The sequence below is a fragment of the Thamnophis elegans genome, chromosome 8 (genome assembly GCF_009769535.1).
Source record: "Thamnophis elegans isolate rThaEle1 chromosome 8, rThaEle1.pri, whole genome shotgun sequence".
NCBI lineage: Eukaryota > Metazoa > Chordata > Lepidosauria > Squamata > Colubridae > Thamnophis > Thamnophis elegans.
This window is the reverse complement of record NC_045548.1, coordinates 27,376,102-27,399,390: the sequence shown is the minus strand read 5'-3', so window position 1 is coordinate 27,399,390 and position 23,289 is coordinate 27,376,102. Positions and strand designations below refer to the sequence as shown.

The window sequence follows — 23,289 nt, the reverse complement described above, 5'->3', positions numbered from 1 at the left end:
CTCATTGAAATAAACTTCCTGTTGTTCCGTTAGCTCTCCATCTTAAGGCTCCATGTTAGTTTTTAAGGGTAGACATTATTAAGGGCAACAGGGTAAGAATATATTAAAGCACTTCATTTAAATAGTACATTTTTACATTTCATAGTGGGAGAAAATATTTCAGAAGACTTTCATTTTTTCCTCATAATAACCTTTCCTTTCCTCCCCCCAACCTTCCCCAATTTAGGCCCCTGGAAAAGAAAAAGGAAAATGTTTACATACGTTTTCATATTTCCATTCTATCTGTCAATTTGTACTGATATTATTGATGGGATATATCTCAGCTTTAAAATGCTTACTGATCCCTAGAGAAACAATGACTCCTTCTGACACTACTACTGAGAACAATGTGACATCACATACTAAAATCACCTAACATCCAGGTAAGTCTAGGAAAGAAAATTGAGTCTTAATTTGCCATCCTATTTAGTGCTTGAGTCTGGGAGACAATGGAGGACAGGGCCATGCTATGTTCCATGGGGTCGCAAAGAGTTAGACAAAACTTAGTGACTGAACAACAACAACAAATTAGTGTTTTAGAGTTAGAATTTACTGAATGAAATAAAAGAGGTGAAACCACCTATGAGGTCTCCCTCAAAATAAAGTAATGACACAAGAGATTTTCCAGGTAATATTTATGATGGCTTGATTGGCAAATACCCATACATTTATCCATGGGAATGGGGCTGGTTACCAAGTAAGTGCTGATAACAGTACTCCCCTAGTTTACTTATACATTTCATAGTGCATTAGTAAACAAAACTCTTACACTAGGCAGCACTGTGTACTCCTGTACTCTCTATATAATTTATTTTAATTGTAAGAATCAATATATGAGGCAATTTCTTCTAACAGTTGATTATCTAATATGATTATACGTTAAGTATATAAGACAAATGAGCACATTCCCATTTTTCACATATACAAGTTTGCCTTAAAAATATGCCTGAACATATTACAGATAATATTCCAGGTGATTCCTAACGTAAACATTTTCTTTTCTTTTACAATGGAATTAATCTGATATAAAATCCATTTCATGTTTTTAACATCAGTGAAGTATGTAGAGACCTATTTAATCTGTCCAGTATTTGTGCAGGGTTTTAAATGAAGCATACAAAATCGACAATGTTCTACCTTCTTGTCATGTAGATCCAGATGTTTCCAATTATTGGCCTTTAACTGATGAAGTTCATCAAATTTCATACTAATATTTTCTATGGACAACTGCAGCATATCCCAAAACCCTGCTAAATCTTGGGAGGCTGGTCTCGGGTGTGCGTTGGGATTCTGTGTGAGAGAAAGGAATAGGAAATAGAAATAGGAAAAACACACACACAGTCCTTGAAAAACTCAGGTGGAATTTTGCTTTTTATTTTTAATGATGTTGGCTATCTTACTGCATCTGATTTATATGGAATGATAATACAAGTTGATTAAATTAACTAAGCCATCATGCACTGAGGCAATGGCGGAGTCTTACAACTGTAATAGTTTCAGCACAAACAGTATGGATAGCATATGCTATAAGTTGAGGAAACATATAAATTGGCTAAATGTTTGGGGCAAATTAATTAAAACAATTCGGGGTGGCTCAGTGGCTAAGACGCAGAGCTTGTCAATCAGAAAGGTCAGCAGTTTGGCAGTTCGAACCCCTAGTGCCGCATAACAGAGTGAGCTCCTGTTACTTGTCCCAGCTTCTGCCAACCTAGCAGTTTGAAAGGAAGTAAAAATGCAAGTAGAAAAATTGGAACCACCTTTGGTGGGAAGGTAACAGCATTCTGTGAGCCTTTGGTGTTTAGTCATGCTGGCCACATGACCAGAGAGAACGTCTTCGGACAGCACTGGTTCTTTGGCTTTCAAACAGAGATGAGCACTGCCCCCTAGAGTCGGAAACAACTAGCACAAATGTACATGGGGAACCTTTACCTTTACCTTAGTTGAAACAATCTTACTTTGGAATGAATGTTTTGGCAGCAATATGTTGCAATAATGACTATTAATAGTTTATACTGGTCATGTTTCCATTAATGCATATACAATTAGTCCTTGACTTATGACCATTCCACAATAGTTTGAAGTTACAATGGCTTCGGACAAAGCGACTTGCAGCCTGTCTTTGGAGTTACTACTATTGCATCACCCTGTGGTCATGTGATTGCAGTTCAGATGTTTGGCAATCAGCTTGCATTTATTGTTGTTGCGGCATCTTGTGGTCATATGATCACAATCTGTAATCTTCGCAGTGGCTTCCAATAAGCAAAGCCAATTGGGGAAGCCAAATTCGCTTAACAACTGCAGGATTCACTTGCCCTTGTGATGTGTTTAACAACCATGGTAAAAATGGTCATAAAATTTGGTCCAGCTACATGAATACTTGCTTAACAATTGCATTACTTAGCAACTGAAATTTCAGTCCCAATTGTGGTCATATGTTGAGAACTACCAGTACCAGAAACAGAAGACTAAAATATTCTGGCACATTCCTGAGCTTTCAATAATTTTTCAAATCAGTATTTTCTTATATCCACTTTTTGATATAGTTCCAATATATTTGTGTCCTAGACAGCATACTTTTGGTTACAATTAATGTAATTTTTGTTCCATACTGTGATATATTAGAATTGGAAATAAATGTTATAAACTCACTTCTCTAATTTATTTTCTCTAATCTTACAACCACCTCTTGGGAGAGGTGGTTGAAAGATTTTCTTCTTCAAGTACCAAAATATTTTGGCCAGCCTTAAATTCTTGCATTTGAGTTATGGGAAGAGCAACAGTAGCATTATACACGATTCTGCTTCAGACACTAACATATTTTTTGCATGCAAGTAATAAAAACACTGATAATACATGTTACATACCAGATTTTCTTCACAGAGTTCTCTGAATTGGTAAAATTTCTGAGCCATGAGAAGCTGAGCACTACCAACTGCAGTTCGAATTTTACCTAAAACTTAAAAATAATCAAAGCATAAGACACCATTGTAAAATATTAATGTAAGCAAATATTGGAAATATCTCTATTGTTACAAAGCCAGCTACAGATCTAGTTCAGGGATAAGAAAAGTGCAATCATATGCAGCCTGTGGCCTATGGGCTAATTTCAAATGCTGTCTGCAAGCTATCCATATTAATATCTGTGGGAAGAACATTTTTTCCCCTCTTTCATATGAGAGTGAGTGAAAGACAGAAAAGAGAATGGAGTGTCAGAAGGAGAAAAGGAGGAAGAGAGGGAATTACAGAAAGTGAGTAATTGTGTACTGCTACCCACTCCTGATAGTTCCGTGTCCAATGATTGCTTAAACTCAGCTCACCATTGATAACAGATTTCAATTAAGAAAATGCAGCCCTCTACGAGAAAAGATTGCCAATCCTTTCCAAATGCTGCTACTAAAAAACCCACAGTTCATTTTAAAAGTGAACACACATTCCCAATCACCGGAACTCTCTCCAACATACACCAATTAGCAAAAGGAGGAATGCAAAAACAACGAAAACTCACATCACAAAAATAACCAGCACTGTATTTTAACTTGGCCTATATACCTTAAAATTAATTCTATGGATAACAATGCTCCCACATATGCAGATTTTTTTCAGTTGTGTTGCTTGTTGAATGATGACGGATGATAGAAACAATGATCAACAGATCAACAATGTCCAGAGAGTCATGTGTAATCCTTCTGCTGTTTGTCATTGAAACAATACAGTAATAGGCCCAAAAATGCAAAATATTTAATCAAAACTGAATCTGTGCTGAGTTCCCCACAGGCAACATATGTTTGACTTGGCCAGATGCATGGACTTCTGTAAAGCAGTAAGTTGTATAGTGCCAAGTTAAACAGTTCTCTAAGCCAATGAAAAGGCAAGCCTATCTAGGATACTATGAGTTGTGAACATATAGGAGGCCCAGTGGCTTGGATCCTAAATTGCTTCGTGCCATTTTATTCCTGGAACCTCTCCTCCATTTGTAGCCCCCTGCACCTTATCATAGATTTTCATGGTCATTCACAATTGAAAATAATTATGTCCTTGATTCTAAAATATTCTCCAAATTTAAATGAGGTTTGAAAGAAATCTCAAAAGCATCTGTATTCACTTCTGAGACTCTTGCACATTCAGCAAAAGTTATGTCTTAGCTGCAAATATTATGGCATGATTCTAAAATTGCACACTTGTATTAGTGGCAATTGAGTGTGGGTTAATAGATAAACGTTAGAATTCCTCACTTAGAGGATGTTCTGAGATGTTTAAAACGATAAAATATTGGGGGATGATCTTTATCACAGATATGATCCCCACTCCATCTTTTTCTTTATGAGAGCCATTATAGCTACTGTTGATAAATTCTGAGGACTATCACATAAAACAGATTAGATATGAGGCACCTGTGGCACCATGACAAATACTCTAAATAATCCCAAAAGATCATAAAATACTAAGGTAGCAGTCTTACATATTCCAACTGGGGAATAAGTTTCACTGAACAAAAATCAATGGACTTTATGTCTGAGCAGACAAATGCCCAGTATACATGCTTAGTATTAATACACAGATTATTATATATCTTTTCCTATGGAGGTCCTGGAAGCAGAGTTCTCTCCTTAGGCAGACATTAACACAAAAAGGAAACAACTGTGAAGAGGGAAATGTAAATTCACACTACACAGTACAGGGAATTCTACACATAACTGCCATTTTCCCATTATTGTTTGCAAGGGTTGCGTGTCTAATTCCCTAGGCACTGTGCTGAAAATGTACCCCTTGGTGTGTCTAGTCTTTTATTCGTACTAATGTGCAAACCACTGAAGTGAAAGAAGCCTTCAATGGGGGGGAGGAGTTAATCGGAGAGCTTTCATGTGGTCCCCATTGTTATGAGAACCCTTCCCATTGCATCGACTTCAGAACAGCTGCCTCAGCTGGAGCTGAGCCATCTAACATTTCACAAGGCATTTCAAGAATTGAAAGGAAGGGCGAGGGAAATAGAAGGGAGATGGTCTCCCAGCTGTGCATTAGAGGAGAATTTTGCACAAAGCCAAAAAATTGTTTGGGTGATTATACTGGTAAGAGAAGTTGCTTAAAAATTGTTTCATGATGCAATGTTAAAAAAATAGCCTGAATACTCCTTATTAAAACAGTACTCTATAATATCCCAATACTTTCTGGAGGAAAGAAGAGTGAGGAAAATAGAATGTGTTGAGTCTTCCCTTTCCAAATATTTAGTGATTTAAGACAAATTCTCAGATGGCTATGTGATGAATTTTGCATTGAGTTAGTTGAACAGAACAATACTGAATCCTTCCAGCTCAGTATGGCTTTCAGCACAGTACTGCCTTCATGCTTCCAGACTTCAAATCTATCCAGTGATTCTAGACAGTGAGCCTTTGATGCTTGGTATGCAAAGTACATGCATTCACATTTCTTATACCTACTTCTTAAAGCAGTCTTTTCCAAATTTGAGTCTCCAGATGTGTCAGATTTAATTTCATTAATACCCATTCCCAAATGCCAAAAATATGTAACCAACTCCAAAACCAATGCTGATAGTTTATAAATGTCAGAAATGATATTGCCATGTCTTCCTGTTGGACATGCATCTAACCCAAAGCCTACTGCAGTTTTGCCTTATACCAATTTTATCTCTGATTTCTTTTACATCAGCCAAGTGAAGCATACACTTATGAGACAAAATGTTTATTATGTATAATGTTTAAGAATAAGCATTCTTGAACTATCTTTTTATCAATAATCAAAGCCCATTCTGGAGAGATGGCTCCCATTCTGAGGCTTCTGCTGGTAAACTTTGCTTGCCCATAGATAATTTCTTAATATGATGTAAAGAAAGTAAAATTAGAAGTAAAATTAAGCACATTTAATTCAGCTAAAATGTCACCTTATTTTTTTGCTAGGAAGAAAGAATGGACAGAAAAATATATTCCATTAAGCTGCACCTTCTTAGAAGTAAGTGTCCATATTCTAAAAGAAAATTGATGAATAAACATGTGCAACAAGCAGAAAACTAGTTGGAGGCCCAGGAGAAGATACCAAGGAAAAATCAACTCTAATCAGTTTATTATCCAGTACACTAGTTTCAGCTTCCTTGCTCTTGTTTATTCAATATTCTACTAACAACAGAGATTTTTTAAAGGGGCATATCTATTTAACTACTGGCATTGTGTGCAAACTCTTGGTTCAAAATGTTTTTTTCTAAAACTTAAAGACACAGCTCCCATGGTACATGTGTGTTCCTATGCAGATTTGGCAATTTTATATTGATCATGAGCATTGACCTATGCTCAACAATTAATACAGACAGGCGTGGCTTTAATAAGTTAGTTATTACCACTATTACGAATAAGCAATTTCCGAGGAAACTAATAAAACTTTAATGCAATAAAACATGTGCAGAATTAACTAAATAACTTTTTCCAGATGTTTTTAACTCAGCCCCTGACATTATAACCTGTTTTTATATGCAACAGGAGGAGCAGCAGCAGCAGCAACAACAAATTGCATTCATAACTGGAAACACTTTTTTCATTGTGACACTTTCTCTGAAAGATAATAACAAACATGTCCATGGAGCACACAAGACTCTGTCAAGCAGTCCTAAGCCATCTCCTCCAGACAGCTGTTGTACATAAAGAGGCATTGTCTGGAAAGGCTTGTATCATATTACTCCTAGCTTCGAGGTGGGATGGGAGAACATTCACTCTCAGCTGCCAAGATATTGAGAAAATTTCAGTCTTTGCAAGTTACAGTAAGCCTCAGTGTGGTGTAATGATTAAGATATAATGGACAAGCGCAGATCAGATAAAGGAGGAAGGGGGAGGAAGAGGAAGCTGTTTGAAGCCATTCTTAGCCATGGAAATTCCCTGTTGCTGTTGTGGGAAATCATTGAAAGGAAGAAGGCTCTGCATTAGGACTTTGCATTCAAAGTACAACATTTTATTCGGAATGTGCATGGACTAAAACCTTTGTAAATTCTGTTGGAAATGCAATGTATCTTTCTTGGTGTAAACTGCAAACTGCATCAGCCCCCCACAGGGAACAGTTGCTTTAAGGTATTTCTAACATGTGCTACATTTTTCCCAATAATCTAATATTGGGAATATTAGCAAAGTAAAAAGAAGTAAATGCAAAGAAGTAATAACACATATGCAGGAAAGGAATTACAAAATGTATACAGATAGCCTTTGACTTACAACTGTTCATTTAGTGACTATTCAAAGTTACAGTGTCACTGAAAAAAGTGACATATGACCATTTTTCACACTTACGACCATTGCAGCATCCCCATGGTCACACCGATCAAATTCAGACACTTGGAAAACTGACTCATATTTATGATGGTTGCAATGTCCCAGGAATGTGTGACCACCTTTTGTGACTTTCTGACAAGCAAAGCCAATGGGGAAGCCAGATTCAGTTAGTCGTAAAATAGGACAAAATTCACAAATGTCTTGCTTAGCAACATAAATTTTGGCCTAAATTGTGGTCGTAGGTTGAGGACTACCTGCACAATGTCAGGCAAATGCTGTGTCAGATTTGGGTAAATGTTAGGATGCAAGAATGTAAAGGTGTCATTTGTAATGAAGTCAGCACACACTGGTCGTCACTTTGGTATCACTTCAATTTGGTATGGATGTTAGCGAAATGCACAGTGATTTTTGTGGAACTTTTCGCAACAGAGATATATTTTGAGAAGTTACATGCAGTATTGATTTTCCAATCTCTAGACTATTATTTAAAAGATAACAGAATAAAGACAACTTTTCTTGTTAGCACTGGAATTACTTACTTTCGTCTGGAAGATGGTTTTCTTGTTCTTCTCTCTCCATTTGTTGGCACCAACCTTCCATACGTTCTCTTTCTGCTTGAAGAAGCTTCAGAAACCAGTGTCCATCTCTGTGGCACACGGACCTTTGTACAGCTTCAATTGGATCTTCAGTTATAGAATCAATCCAAGGATCCGGTGGAGGTAAAATGGAAGGATCAAAATCAGTGTCAAAGTCATCATCTACTGCGCATGCATGATAATGGTTTCCTGAGCCCTGTATGCTAACAGTGGAAGTGCTAATATCGCGGGAATATTGTCTCGACATTGGCCCAGAATATGATTGAACTTCTTGAGGGTCCATGGACATTTCAAAGTTCTCATGGAAATCCATGTCTGCTTGAACAGCTGTTGTAACACTATTTGATCGGGTAAACCTGCGGAAACTGAACAACACAAAACAGAAAGTTTAGCAATGCAGACATTCACAGGTGGGTATACTTTACAGACAACCAGATGCAACTGTACAATAGGGTAGCCTTAAATTCTACCAGATATTTTATAACATCATCAATTGAAATAAACATATTTTCATTTTTGAAGGGGTCAAAAAGGCTTAGGTTTTGCAAGATTATGAATGAAAATATTATCACATTCATATTAATCCTTGATTTTGCATGTAATTCATTTTAGGTTTGAATCATAGTGATAATTCATTAGGATCTCCTTGAAAGTTTGATTTTTGTCTAATATCTAATGATATTCATTTTATGTGGGGAGTAGTAGTGATAGAAAAAACAATATTGAGAAAGAACAGAAATTAATATTTTCTCAGGTTACTCCCACCTTACTGCTACCCCCACATCTTGTAGACCAAAATCACAGGAATCTTTCCACAGGTGAATGACTGAGCCCAATTATTAGATTTCTATGCATGACAATATTTAGAATATTGTCCCTCTTTCATCATTCAAGGCACAGGAATTGCATAACACTGCCAGTTCTACCTCTTCTCATTTTCCCTTACATTTGATTATTTCTATATGTCTGTATTATCATAGAGCAGTATATACTGTTACTGATTTCACTTGAATTTATATAAAATAGCTAGAAATTTCCATACAGTACAATTGAACTAAATTCAGTACATAGACACAAAGAGCAAGGTTTTCCCCAAGCCTAGCCTTTTGTTGCCCATGTCTAGAGGGTAACTGCAATGAAGACCTTTCTCTTCCCATAGAGTCTTTTCACAGGAAATGAGAACTCTGTAAATGGAGAGTCTCAAAAGATTAATAGGCTCTTCATTGTAGACATTAATTCTTTACAAGCAGAAGGGAAGAGAGTGGGATAGGTTTAGCATATTGACTCAATGGCACTAGCAGCCTTAAGCATGTGTATCTCAGAATAACAGCCAATGAACTTAATGGGACTTCCTACAAAGTAAGCGCATGTAGTTTCCTTCAGTTATAGTCCAGAACAAAGGAGTCATCATTTCCTTTATGCAAACGGGGGTAAACAAAGCAGTCCAATAACAAAAGCAGTTTTTCTGCAGCTTCCTTCCAATTTCCACAGAAGCAGCCCAGAAACGTTCACCTGAGACTAAGAAATTAAGCATTCTTAAACTCATTGGGATTTATAGCAGAGTAAGCATATATGGGTTTATACTTTTTCAGGCCAGTTTTTAAAAGTTTATAAGTGGTAGGAAGCTTTGTGGGAAGGACAATGATTTGGATAAATGTGTATGGTGGAATAATTGATATTAAAAGTGGGGTAAAATTAATTTCAATCAAAAGTCAATAATATTATGGTTTGACTTGTCTGTGTTTTTTTAATGCATAGCTTTGATACACAATTGTGTCATATGCACAGAAAATCTTAAGACTGGTTTCATTGGGAAATGGTAACTTTAGATGATATATGCAGGTAGCTGGACAGTAAACAGAATTTGAGTGTACACATTTATAAATAGTATTTTATTTCACCTTAAATTCAGATAAGAAGATAAATGTGATAATTTTCTATGTTTAAATTAGGAAAATTAAAAAGACTGGTTATAATTAAAATAATAATGCTATTGGGAATGGCTGCACAACTTTCACATGGAACAGTGAGAAAAACATAGTGCATGAAAATACAACATTTATTCCTTTTGATCTTGAATTACAAATTTGCAACATGCAATTTATAACTCCATGGGGTTTGGAACAAAGTTAGTTTCTTATTAAAGCCCATCTCCATGAGCTTTGTAGCTTCCTCTTATTGGCAACCACTGTAAGACCTGGGATACCCATTGGGGGGTGGGAGGGTCAAAATGTCAAAATAAAGGTGTGACTGGATATTTACGTTTGTTGCATCTGTTAAAAGAGATGGAACTTCAATCATTTAGTTGCTACTGACGTTCCAATCCCTGAGGGATCATCAGACTGACCCTGGGTGTTTCAAAAGTAGCAGTGACAGTGATGGTTACGTTGAAGTAAAGTTTACATGCAGTGGGTCAAATAGTTATGCGTAGAACTTGATTTGTTCATGTGACACATCTACAGCGAGAGTTGCAGTGGCTTCTGGGTGCAATTCTAAGTGCTGGTTGCCACCTTTCAAGCTCTACATCACAGGTGTCAAAGTTGCTGCGTCACATTGCCATTACGTGACGTATCACAACATTTTTTCCCACCGCAGAGCTGGGGTGGGCAGCTGCATGTGACATATCTGGCCTGCCTGGTTCCAGTTTGACACCCCAGAATCTACATGATTCCAAATTGATAGGGTATCTACAAGGCTGTCAGTTCAGAGTGGAATCTGTCATTCTGGAAGAGAATTAGAAGAGAAGGCTTCTCCAGAATCATATCCCTGGGCATTGTTGTCATTGGAAACCAAAGGGAACAGCCCTTACCATTGTTGCCTCCTTCTTTGGAACAACAAAGCCACAGAGATTAGGGTAGCTTTAACTCTTCTAGGATTCTGAAGGTCAACAGGATCTGGTTCTTCTAGATATTTTTTGTGGGATTGCTGTGAATTTCATTGCCTCTTAGGAAAGAGGTACCAGTTGACTATAGTATAATTGTTCTTGAATTCTGTTACTATATATGGGTGGGTGAAACCATGACTGTGTTTACAATCTTACTTCAGCCTTCCTTATTTTTACAGACCTGCAAAGGTTGTACATAGGAAGATTCTCACAAAGTTATTTTTTCATTACAATAGTAACTTCAATGGTTACTAAATGAGGCAGTCACTAAATGATGACCATCTGTTTTCTGCCATAGGGATTCATACATTCATTGGACAGATAATATATTCACACAACAGAATTTTGTGTTTTGATTTCCCATCAAACACAAAATACAAATTCTATGAACCTCTGTGAAGATATAGTATTGGAGACAGGCGTTGCATTTTAAAGCAAGGAATGTATCCCTCAGTTCTGAAGTTAAACTTGTATAACAAAAGTCAGGCTGTGTTGAACATGTAATAAGGAGTGCCCCAATTTTGTATGCCTTTGTATTTATTTATACAACACTGTGGCTAAGTCTTGCTGAGTGGAATGTTCTTGGCACTGAAGCATGGAGCTACAATGGAGATTCATGTACCGTATATACTCGAGTATAGGTCGATCCGAATATAAGCCGAGGCACCTAATTTTACCACAAAAAACTGGAAAAGTTATTGACTCGAGTATAAGCCTAGGGTGGGAAATGCAGCAGCTACCGGTAAATTTCAAAAATAAAAATAGATACCAATAATGTTTTTGAATATTTATTTCAAAGAAAAACAGTAAACTAGCTCTGTAAGTGGAAAAGAGGGTCAACAAAAACAATATGGTATCAACAATAACTTTAAAAGTACAAAAACCTTAGCTCATTCAGCAACCAAGCTAAAACACGAGTTAAAATCCTTCAAACCTCATAGGCTCATAATATACATTCTACCAGTGTCCTGCCTGTGCCCATTGAATATACAGCCTGTCCTGTGTCCATTAATTACAGCCTGCCATTGCCCATTGAATAACATATACAGCCTGCCTGTGCCCATTAAATATACAGTAGCCATTGTAAAAATTTGCTCTGGATAACAAATTATTATCACACAATACCGGTGTATTCAATGAAATACTTCACTCACCTCATCTCCATGCAGTTTAAATTCATCTCCCTGGAACACTAAGTTCTCTTTTTATTTGCTAAACTGTTGGACTCCTACAGTAGCATGCAGCTTCATTTTCAGACTTTGCTCTATTGAATGATGCCAAATAAAACTTAAAAAAGAGGAGATTTCTGCAAAGTTTGTCCAAATGTATGCATGTACAACATACCTGTGTTAAAATTCTTCTCTGAGACACACACACACACACACACACACACACACACACACACCACACACACACACACTTATTTCTTGGTTATCCCAAAGGGCCACAAAAGCATCCCATTGCCACTGTTGCTTTCAGCATGTTACATTCCACCATGGATATCTTTAAAGAAAGAATTTGAAACTAATAAAGGATGTGCTGTCCAATTCTTAAATGAATTATATTTGGTGTAAATAAATGAACCCTGAAACAATTACGTTGGCCATTGATGTGTTTGACCCTTCCCTTGGGCTCAGCTTGGTCATCTCCTACAGCTATCAGTCTTTTGCATACGTGGATACCAAAGAACAGTTTACAGATAATCCTTATTTAGTGAACATAACTGGGACTAGTATCTTGGTCATTAAATGGTTGTTAAATGAAACTGTGACTGGGCTGAGGATCCTATTCAGTTTCCTTTGCTTTACAGGTCTTTTTCACCATCATTATAGCTGCAAACAAAACAATCACTAAACAAGGCAGCAGATACAAGGGGGTAATTCAGTCCACCTCATCCCTTTGTAAAACACCCCCCACCCCCAGCCGCTCTGTGAAACACCCCCCACCCCCAGCCGCTCCTCAGCCCCACCCGTTCCCAGACACCTGATGAGTCAGCACTACTTTCCCAGATGGGGACAGCGCACCCAACGCTTAGGTAGTCCGAGAAGAAGCGGGGAAGGGCCCCACTTCTTCTTCTTTCCACCCCACCTCCGCAGAAGGAAAACTCAAAGCATCACGGCGATCCCGGGAAAAAGAGGTGAGCCGGGGAGCGGCGGCATTTCTCTCTCTCTCCCTCTCCCTCTCTTTGCCGCGACCTGCTGCCGGCGGGCAACAAGGACGGCCACCCACGCCGCAGATCCACGTCCAGCAGGGAGGAGGAGGAGGGAAACCCACCCACCTGTCAGCCACGGGAGAAAGGAAGTCGGCGAGCGGAGGAAAAGATGGGGGAAAAGGAAGCTCGGCGGGTGAAATGCGGTCCCCGCCAGGATCTCACCTCGCCCTCTTAGCCTCCCCACCCTTGACACACATGCACGCACACGCACCCTCCGCCTAGCCCGCCAGAACATTCCCGGGTGGGAAAAGCCGGGGGTGGGGGGAAGAGAGAGAGAGAGAGAGACGCGATCGCGTTCCCGGCAGTCCAGAGCAGGAGGCGCTTTTTTCCAAAAATAAACACCGTGGATCATCTATCTCAGTGTTTCTCCACCTTGGAGACTTGAAAGTGTGTGGACTTCAACTCCCAGAATTCTGGGAGTTGAAGTCCACATATTTTCAAGTCTTCAAGGTGGAGAAACACTGATCTATCTAATTAATATAATTAGTTATAATTAGTTGGGAGGGAAAAGCGCTTGGTGCAAAGAAGGACTTTCTTTCAACCAGCGGAACCCCCTGGCGCAATCGGGCTGCGATTGGCGGCCGTCCTTGCTACAATCCGCGCCGAGCTCTGATGAGGGGGAAATTAGATTCCGGCTGATGCGGCAGGGGCTGCGCTGGTGGGACGGGTGGAGGGGATGGGACTTGGAGTCCTACCATCTTGGCGAGTGGGGAGTCTCATCCCACCCCGCCCCGCCCGTCCCCGCCAGCGCAGCCAGGCTGCGATCGGCGGCCGTCCTTGCTACAATCCGCGCCGCCCGCCTCATCAATGGGGTAAAGTCCTTACGTCCAGCTCTGATGCGGGCGTAAGGAAAGTCCTCTCTTTCCCCCTCATCAGAACACAAGCCCGGGAAGCGAGTGGAAGTTCTCTGCGCGACTGAAACGGAAGCCACGGCAGGAGAGTGAGGCTGCTGCCGGCCATTTCACCTCGCGCAGAGAACTTCCACTGGGTCCCGAAATGGAGGAGAAAAAGGGGCGCCCCTTTTTCTCCTCCATTTGGGCAAATTTTTCACTGACTCGAGTATAAGCCGAGGCAGCTTTTTTCAGCCCAAAAAGTGGGCTGAAAAACTCGGCCTATACTCGAGTATATACGGTAATTCAATTTGATAAAAGAACAGAAAAATTCTTTCACTCATATTAACAAAATGTGAATCCTCAAAAATATCTATGATGACCTAGATTATTGTTGTTATTTTCATGAACAAAAAAGAAACAATAAGATGACGTATACAAATCTTTGTACAATAAAACTTCATTGCTGAGTTAGAGGCCTCACCGTTGTTAATAAACCAATATGAGTTTATTAGATATGGCTATATATGGCTCCAAACATATCAATGATTAGAAGTGAATATGCCTGCACAAACAAACTTCAAAAGTCAGGAATAACTTTCCAAGCCACTAGCAAACTTGGAAAACCCATAGTTGCTTTAATGATTTAAAGAGACCCCATTCAAATGCTTTGAACAATACTACAGAGAGAGTGATCATTTTATCCAATTCTTTACAGAAGATCTCCATTCTAAATGTAGGAAAAGAACATGCAAAGACTAAACTGCAATTATTCGTCCATCGCTTTATCAATGAGGCGTGCACTCATTCATGTATTGCTACCTGTAATCCTTCTGGCTTAAATTAAATTTCACAATTAAAAAAATATTTGTTAAGAACTTGGCATGCTTAGCTTGATCCAGCTTAGTTATATCATTTGTGAAGATCTGGACTAGATATACAATACAATAGCAGAGTTGGAAGGGACCTTGGAGGTGTTCTAGTCCAACCCCGTGCCTTGGCAGGAAACATTATACTGTTTCAGACAAATGGCTATCTAACATCTTCTTAAAGACTTCCAGTGTTGGGGCATTCACAATTTCTGGAGGCAATTTGTTCCACTGATTAATTGTTCTAACTGTCAGGAAATTTATCTTCAGTTCTAAGTTGCTTCTCTCCTTGATTAATTTCAACCCATTGCTTCTTGTTCTACACACAGGTGCCTTGGAGAATAGTTTGACTCTCTCTTCTTTGTGGCAACACCTGAGATATTGGAACACTGCTATCATGTCTCCCCTAGTCTTTCTTTTCATTAAACTAGACATACCCAGTTCCTGCAACCATTCTTCATATGTTTTAGTCTCCAGTCCCCTAATCATCTTTGTTGCTCTTCTCTGCACTCTTTCTAGAGTCTCCACATCTTTTCTATATCGTGGAGAAAATTGAAAGACCGTTGGCTTACCTGAATGGTCGTTCTCTAGGCGCTTCGGAGTGTCCAAGCACGGGTTAACTTCAGCTTGCTGCCCAAGGAACTGAGTTTAATTTTGATTGTAGCTCCACCTCTTGGTTGCCTCAGAGGCTCAGTTTCAAAAAATGAAGAAGAACAATAGTCCATGACTCGAACTAGTCAGAGTCCAAGTCCAAGACATGAAGGTGCTAAAACACACCTCGCGACCCCACCTTAAGGGTGGGTTTGGACACTCCGCAGCGCCTAGAGAACAACCATTCAGGTAAGCCAATGGTCTTTCTCCTCGGCGCTGCTTGGAGTGTCCAAGCACGGGACATGCCAAAGCTATGTCGAAGTCGGGAGGGAAGAAGAACTGTCCGGGGCCGCGGTGTTTGCCACGACTCTCTGCAAAACTCTTCTCCCAAATGACGCCTCAGCGGAGGCGAAAGTGTCAAGTCTGTAGTTATGGATGAATGGAGACGGACCAGACCACGTCGCAGCACGGCAATTTCTCAATTGGTGCTTGAGTAGCCCAGGCGGCCGAAGTCGCTGCGCTCCTTGTAGAATGCGCTGTGATACCCAGAGGCAACCGGTCTGGCCTGAGTCGCGGGTAAGCCATCTTGATGCTTGCTCTGAGCCAGTGTCTGATGGTGGAGGACGTGACTTTCTTCCCATGGAGACGGTTGGAAGGAAACAAATAAGGCCTCAGACTTACGGAAGGGACGCGACAGCTGATGTAGATTAAGCACCCCCCACCGCATGTCCAACTTATGCCATGTCACCTCTCTCTGGTGCCTGGGGTGAGGACAAAAGTCCGGAAGTATCACCTCCTGCGCCCTGTGGACGCCGGTGTATCTTCGGGACGAAGGCAGGATCCAATCTTAGATGACCCCTATCAGGTGGAAGTGCAGAGGTTGCCTCTAACAGAAAAGGCGGCAACTCCGATATCCTGTGGGCTGAGGTGATGGCGACCAGAAGATAGTCTTAAGTGTCAGGTGGTGTAGACCCACCGTCCGCAATGGTTCAAATGGTGGTGCGGCAAGTCCCACGTGGGTACCTATGGATGGGGGGCGGACAGAGTTTGGATGCCCCTTTCAGGAAACCTTACCTGGGGATGCCTGGAAAGTCGGTAGCTGAGTGTCAGAAGACAGAATGGTTGTCTAGAGCAGCCACCTTGTCTACGGAGCATGTTTGGCGCCAGCCCTTTGTCCAAACCATCTTGTAGAAAGTTGAGGACCTGTGGGATGGTCGTGGACGAGGCCACTAGTTGACGGTTGATGCACCAATGGGAGAAGGCCGACCAGGTTGCCTCGTAGATTCTGACGGTGGAAGGTCGTCTAGAAGCTTGGATCGTCTGTATGACTCTGTCAGAAAAACAGGAAGCCTCAGGAGGTCCCCCTCAAGTGCCAGATGAGTGCAGCCACTGGGGCTCCAGATGTTGGACGGCCCCCTGGCTGAGGGAGATTTGCTCCTGAGGTATGCGCCACGGCCGGGATACCGATAGACTGACCAGGTCGGCGAACCAAGTCCTCCGCGGCCAGTGAGGCGCTACCAGAAGTACCTCCGCCCCCTCCTCCAGTAAATTTCGGATGACTTGTGGAATCAGAGGAAGAGGAGGGAAGGCGTACAGTCGGCCTGGAGGCCAGTGGGATCTTAAAGCGTCTGTGCCCTCCGCCCTGGGGCAGTAGAACCGGGTGAAAAACCGGGGGAGGTGCGAGTTGGCTGGTGAGGCAAACAGGTCGACCACCGGGTGGCTGAACCTCTGGGACAGCTGGCAGAACAGTCTCGGGTGCAGCCTCCATTCTGAGTTCTGGATGGTGGTCCTGCTGAGCCAGTCTGGCATCACGTCATCCACGCCGGAGATGTGGTCTGCTCAAATTGAGGCCAGATGTTTCTCCGCCCAGCGACCCAGGGCCTCTGCTTCCGACATCAGGGCCAGGGATCGCATGCCGCCCTGATGGTTGATGTAGGCTTTGGCGGCTATGTTGTCCGTCAGAATCAGTACATCGCGGCCCCTGACCTGACCGAGGAAGTGGCGCAGGGCGAGTTTTGCCACCCGGAGGTCCAGCCAGTTGATGTTGTGGGCGAGCTCTGCCTGCGACCATCTGCCCTGGACCATCGAGGTCCCCAGATGAGCACCCCAGCCGAAGAGACTGGCGTCTGTGGTGATTATCAGGCGCTCCGGTTCCCTGAAATGACTGCCCTTGAGGAGGGCATCCGACAGCCACCACCGGAGGGATCGGAGGACCTTCGGGGGAACCCGTATCACACGTCTGGAGTTGCTGGCCTTCCTCCTCTGGAGCGGGAGCAGGAACCACTGCAGTTCTCGCGTGTGTAACCGTGCCCACGGGACCACCGAGATGCACGATACCAGCTTCCCCCATCAGCTGTGAGAGGGAGACGACTGATGCAGACCCGGTCGAACGGATGCTCCTCACCAGGGTCCAGATGCTGTCCACTCTCTCCTGAGTAAGGAAGTCTTGAAAGGTCTCGGAATCGATGATTGTTTCGAGGTGCTGGATTCTGCAGGTTGGGTTCAGGTGGCTCTTGGCGAGGTTGACTGAGAACCGGAGCTGCAGGACCTTGATGGTGGTGGTCAGGTCTGCGTGGGCCTGTCCCCTGGACATCGAGTGGATAAGGATGTCGTCCAGGTAGCATTCCAATCACACAGGAAGAGACCGGAGCCGTGCAGCCACCGTGGCCAACAGCTTGGTGAAAGTCCGCGGGGCCGACAAGAGTCCGAAGGGAAGGGCCTTGTACTGGTAATGGCGATTGGCGAACTGGAACCTCAAGAACCTGCGATGCGCCGGGTGGATCGGGACATGCAGGTACGCTTCTTTCAGGTTGATCGAAGTCAGCAGATCACCCCGTCTGACGCAGCCCAAGATGGTCTGGAGGGACTGCATCTTGAAGCGCTTGTATGCTAGATGTTTCTTCAGCTTCTTGAGGTCCAGGATCGCCCTCACCCCCCCTGATGACTTGGGGACCAGGAAGAAGATGGAATAGAACCCCCTGCCTTCTTGACCCATGGGGACCTCCTCTATGGCCGCTATCTCCAGGAGGTGTTCTATCTCCATCCTCATCAGTTGGAGCTTGTGGGGGGACCTGGGGATAGGGCAACGGAGGAAGGTTCTCGGGGGAAGGGACAGGAACTCCAGGGTCAGCCCGTGGCGGACCGTGTTCCTGACCCAACTGTCCGTCGTGGTTTCCTCCCACTGGGCAGCATAAAGCTGGAGCTGGCCGCCTATGGGGGGAGTCCTGTGATGGTCACTTGGATTTCTGAAAGGGCTTGTTGGAATAGCCCCCTTAGAAAGGTTTGCGAAAACCTTGCTGTCTGCCTCTGTCCCTAAACGAGGACTTATCCTGGGAGCAATCCTGGGGGGGGCGCGTAGGCGCGACTGGGTCCGCCGGAGGAGGTGGAGGGCTCGTTGTTCCGAAAGGAGCCTTTACGAAAAGGCTGGCCCTTACGCTCCTGCTTCTTAGTGACCGGAGGGAACACTTTACGTTTATCCTTGGACTCTGTCAGAAAGGGGTCCAAGGCCTCCAAAAAGCTTTCCTTCCTTGAAGGGAGTGGAAGCCACCTTCCATTTCGCCTTCACATCGGCCTGCCAGTGGCGAAGCCACAGCAGGCACCTCGAGGTGACGTTCGAGGCCAGAGCCCTGGATGAAAACCTGGTAGCAGCAAGTAAGGCGTCCGCGGAGTACTCCACAGCTGCAATTATCTTACGCACATCCTGCCGGGCTCTAGAGTCCCCAGCGGGAAATCCTGCTACGAATTTCTGAAGCCAAAACAAGGCTGCCCTACCAAAGTAGGAAGAGGAAGATGAGGCCCGCATGGCCCAGGTGGTAGCCAGGTGGGTCTTGTGAGCCGCTGATTCCGCCCTCTTGTCCTCGGCCTTAAGCCCCTCCAGTAATTCAGCTGGAAGGGAAGAGGGGGAGGTAAGGGCCATGATGGGATCATCCACCTGGGGGAGATTCAGCAGCTCCTCCATAGGGGCCTCCATGGTATAGAGCTTACGGTCCATCCCGCTAGGATTCGCCATGGTCCCCGGCTGCACCCATTGCCGTTGTATAATGTCAAGAAACAACTGGGGAGCCGGAACCAATTCCAGAGGCGGAGGCACTTCTTTAAATAGACCTGCGCCAGGATCTTGGGGCCCAATGGTAACACCAGCGGGCTGATCTGAGAGAACCTTGGCTACAGGGGCCGGAAGGCCCATCTGGGGCCCCACTGCCCGGGCCTTGGTGAGGATGGCCTTGAACATTGTGGGATTAAAGAGACCTGGTGGCCTGCTCAGTAACCGAGTTCTCATCATCTGAGAGAACCGGAATCTCTGGCTCGGTTTCCTCCAATTCCGAGACCTCGCTGATAGCCGTGGGCGCTGGAGAAGCTGCCCTGGCCTCAGCCACTTGGGGCCGTGCTGCAAGGCTCGAGGAAGGTGTGGCCGCCACAACGGGCAGCTTAGCTGCCAGCTGCTGCATGCCATCGGAAATGCCACGGGAAATGGCCCTAGATACCACCTCCTCCATTGCCTTGGATAGCAAGGTCTCCTGGAGCTGAGGTGGGGGGGGGGGCTCTAATTCAGAAGGGGCTAGGGATTCCTCCTCAGCCCCAGAATCCATATCCCCCAGGGAATCCTCAGCCATGGAGTGTACTGGGGATCCCATGGATGCCCTAGAAGGATTAGGGGAGAACCCAAATTCCTTGGTGGAAGGGCCTGGAGGAGGAGCTCCTTGCTGGGGAATGGCCAGGGAAGACTCACCCCCTGACTCAATGGAACTGGAGCCCCCGGAAAGTCTACGCTGTGCGGCCTGGGCTTTCTGGAACTGCTTTTCCAGGGACTTCTGGCGTCTCACAGCCATTTTCTCCTCAGCCTTGGAAGTACCCCGGGTTTGGGCTGTTTCCCCTTAGAGGGAGTACCCACCCTATCACCCTTGGCTGCAGGGGCAGGCCTACTGCGTTTGTTGGGAGTAGGCCCTGTCAGGTTCTCCTCCTGTCTCTCCCCACTGCCACCCTGAGGGCCTGTCTGCTGTTCCATTGGGGACTGGCTAGTATACAGGCCTGTAAGAGGGTGATGTAGGCTGGGATCAGGGCCTCTGATGGCTTCGGGCCTTCTGCTCTGGAGAGGAGAGACCGGGTGGGGCCGGCTAGAGAGTATAGCCAAGCGCCTGCAGATCTGTGCGGGCAGGTAGTTCGGCTTGGTGTGCCAAGGTTCCCTGCGGCTGCAGCGAAAGAAGAGGAGGGATAGTCCCTGTCTGGCCACCCAGAATGACGTCCCATGCTTAGGGCTGCCCTCCGCGGCAATCTGCTGGGTGGACAAAGGCTGCACGGTGAATTTGGAGGCTCTGCAATGATTCGCGCCAAAACAAACCATCCCAAAATGGCGGCCGTTCGCATGTGCGTGCCTGGAGCAACTTCGGGGCTTGCGGAGCCTAGCGCTCCTTGCAAGGGGAAGATCAGCTGTTTTAACTCACCCTCGCAGCGCGGGTGATGGCCTCGCGCTCCCCGACCCACAGCATGACTCACGAAGGAGGTTAGGCTGGGAAAACTCCAGGCAGCCTGTCCGTGCTGCTAGCAATCACCCCCAATGCAAACGAACGCAAAGGGAGAAGGCTAACCTAAACTACACTGTCTAAGCTAAAAACTCTAAGGGAATAACCCAAAGAAAAGAGAAAACTAAATTAAAAGGGAGCTACAATCTCTCACAATAAGGGTCTGAGTCTAGCTTGATGCCCAAGAACTGGAGCCTCAGCAAAAAAAGTCCTATAGGGCGACTGAGTTTTTTGAAACTGAGCCTTTGAGGCAACCAAGAGGCGGAGCTACAATCAAAATTAAACTCAGTTCCTTGGGCAGCAAGCTGAAGTTAACCCGTGCTTGGACACTCCAAGCAGCGCCTAGGAGAATGCAGTATTCCAAGTATGGCCTTACCAAGGCATTATAAAGTGGTATTAACCCTTCACATGATCTTGATTCTATCCCTCTGTTTATGTAGCCTAGATTTGCGTTGGCTTTTTTGGCAGCTGCTGCACACTGCTGGCTCATATTTAAATAGTTGTCCACTAGAACTCCAAGATCCCTCTCACAGTTACTACTATTGAGCAAGGTACCACCTATACTATACCTGTGCATTTGATTTTTGTTGCCTAAATGTAGAACCTTACTCTTTTCACCATTGAATTTCATTTCATTAGATAGTGCCCAATGTTCAAGTTTGTCAAGATCCTTCTGTATCTTAAGCCTGTCTTCTGGAGTGTTGGCTATTCCTGCCAGCTTGGTGTCACCTGCAAATTTGATGAGTTCCCCATTTATTCCCTCATCCAAATCATTGATGAAGATGTTGAAGAGTACTGGACCTAAAACGGAGCCTTGGGGTACTCCACTGCATACTTCCCTCCATGTAGATGCAGTTCCATTAAGGACTACACATTGAGTTGCGGTTGGTCAGCCAGTTACGAATATAAAGACCTTGCTGTCAGTGGCATATTGCTTTACCAGCAGTGAGTTTTATCAATGTTCTTATATTGTTCTTAGAGTAAAATCCCAACAATTTCCTCATTTTGTTGTGTTTTGAACATATGTGCCTTTGCATTCATTTATGCCTCGCAGGCAGGATATTATATGGTATAATAATTGTAGCCTCTGATTATGATAACAGTTACGTGGCCTATGGTGCAGAAAATCATGAAATCATGGACTGCTAAATTCCTATACAACACAAAACAGACTATTCCAAATAGTAGCAGCAAACTTATGTTTCACACTCTTTTTTTACGCCCCTTAAAAAAGAAGTCAAATAAGATTCTTCTTTTGCACAACAGTGCCAAACAATTTACAGCTGTTTTTGATTATTATATACTTGTTTATCATGTCTTGAAATTTTAATCACAAAAATTTATATCAATTGGCTGACTTATAGCTGAAACAAATACACGTGTAACTGAGCTGACTGGAAGTTACAGATGGTAAATAGCAACAGTATTGATGATTTCAACCTGCCTCATTATTATCATTTAGAACAGGTGGTGGTTACTAGATAAGTCCCAGAAAATGATAGTGATATGAAGCAGGAAATGAAAAACTTTTCAGCTGATGAACCCACAGTTGATGAAAATTGGCGAGTTCTCTGCTTTGCTGTTTAGTTTTAAATTGCAGGCAACACTGTAGGCAACTTTTAAAGGAAAATCTTGTATGCAAGGACAAGATTGCAACTGCAATCTTGATGGGAATTATTGAAAATTGTCCTCCCTGTGAACATACATTATATCAAAGTTTATCTAAAAGATAACCCAGCTGTTATTCATGCCTATATCAATCAACATCCAGCTAATTACTCATAGGAAATATCTTTTCTACACCAGTAGACAGTGACATTATTCTAAATTATTCAATGCTCTCATTTCACGGCACGCTGGTAGCTGTCAATTACTGATAGGTTGATTTTCAAGATACAATTGGACCAGATAATACTTAGATGGAAGAATACTGAAATCCAAGGCTAGGGTTGTACTGATAACTTCAAAATACATCCCAGCAGTCACGGCATCCTCCCAGTTTCATATGTCAATCAGAACTGAGACTTAAGTCTGACTTGAATTTGAGCAATATGTATTCAGAAATAAATCCTAGACTTCTTGACTTGGTTTCCATGTAAATAATGCAAAAAGCATAGTTTGTCAGTAAAAGAAGAAGGAAAACATTCTTGGCATTTCCCGTCTCTTGAAGAATCCATGCCATCCTCCCATAGTGGCCTAATAAATAACCTTTATCCCACAAACTAGCACAATTTAGGTATCATCAGAGAGTCAAAAGGTCTTAATTAAATCACAAAACAGTGAAATAACACTAGCAAAATGCAAAAGTTGTTGAATTGGTGTGCCATATTATGACTTAGAAACTGGATGCCATTCTGCAATTCAAAATACCAATTGTTTGGGAGATGTCACACTAAAAGCAATGATGGTCACTGCTGGAAATTCTGCAATCTCCAAAGTAAGGGCTGGGTTTACACTATGTAGATGTTGATAATGTACTGAAAT

At 43.2% G+C, this 23,289-nt stretch overlaps 1 protein-coding gene across 2 annotated transcripts in view; it reads right to left on the bottom strand.

Moving 5' to 3' along the window:
- DLGAP1 (DLG associated protein 1) overlaps nucleotides 1–23,289 on the bottom strand; it is a 211,405-nt gene that overhangs the window by 4,051 nt on the left and 184,065 nt on the right. For both annotated transcript variants that reach the window (XM_032222208.1, XM_032222209.1), the window contains 3 exons: nucleotides 7,844–8,265; nucleotides 2,904–2,995; nucleotides 1,177–1,329 (listed from right to left, as the gene is read on the bottom strand). In XM_032222208.1, coding sequence (XP_032078099.1) covers nucleotides 1,177–1,329; nucleotides 2,904–2,995; nucleotides 7,844–8,265 — 667 coding nt within the window. The remainder of the gene's footprint in view (nucleotides 1–1,176; nucleotides 1,330–2,903; nucleotides 2,996–7,843; nucleotides 8,266–23,289) is intronic.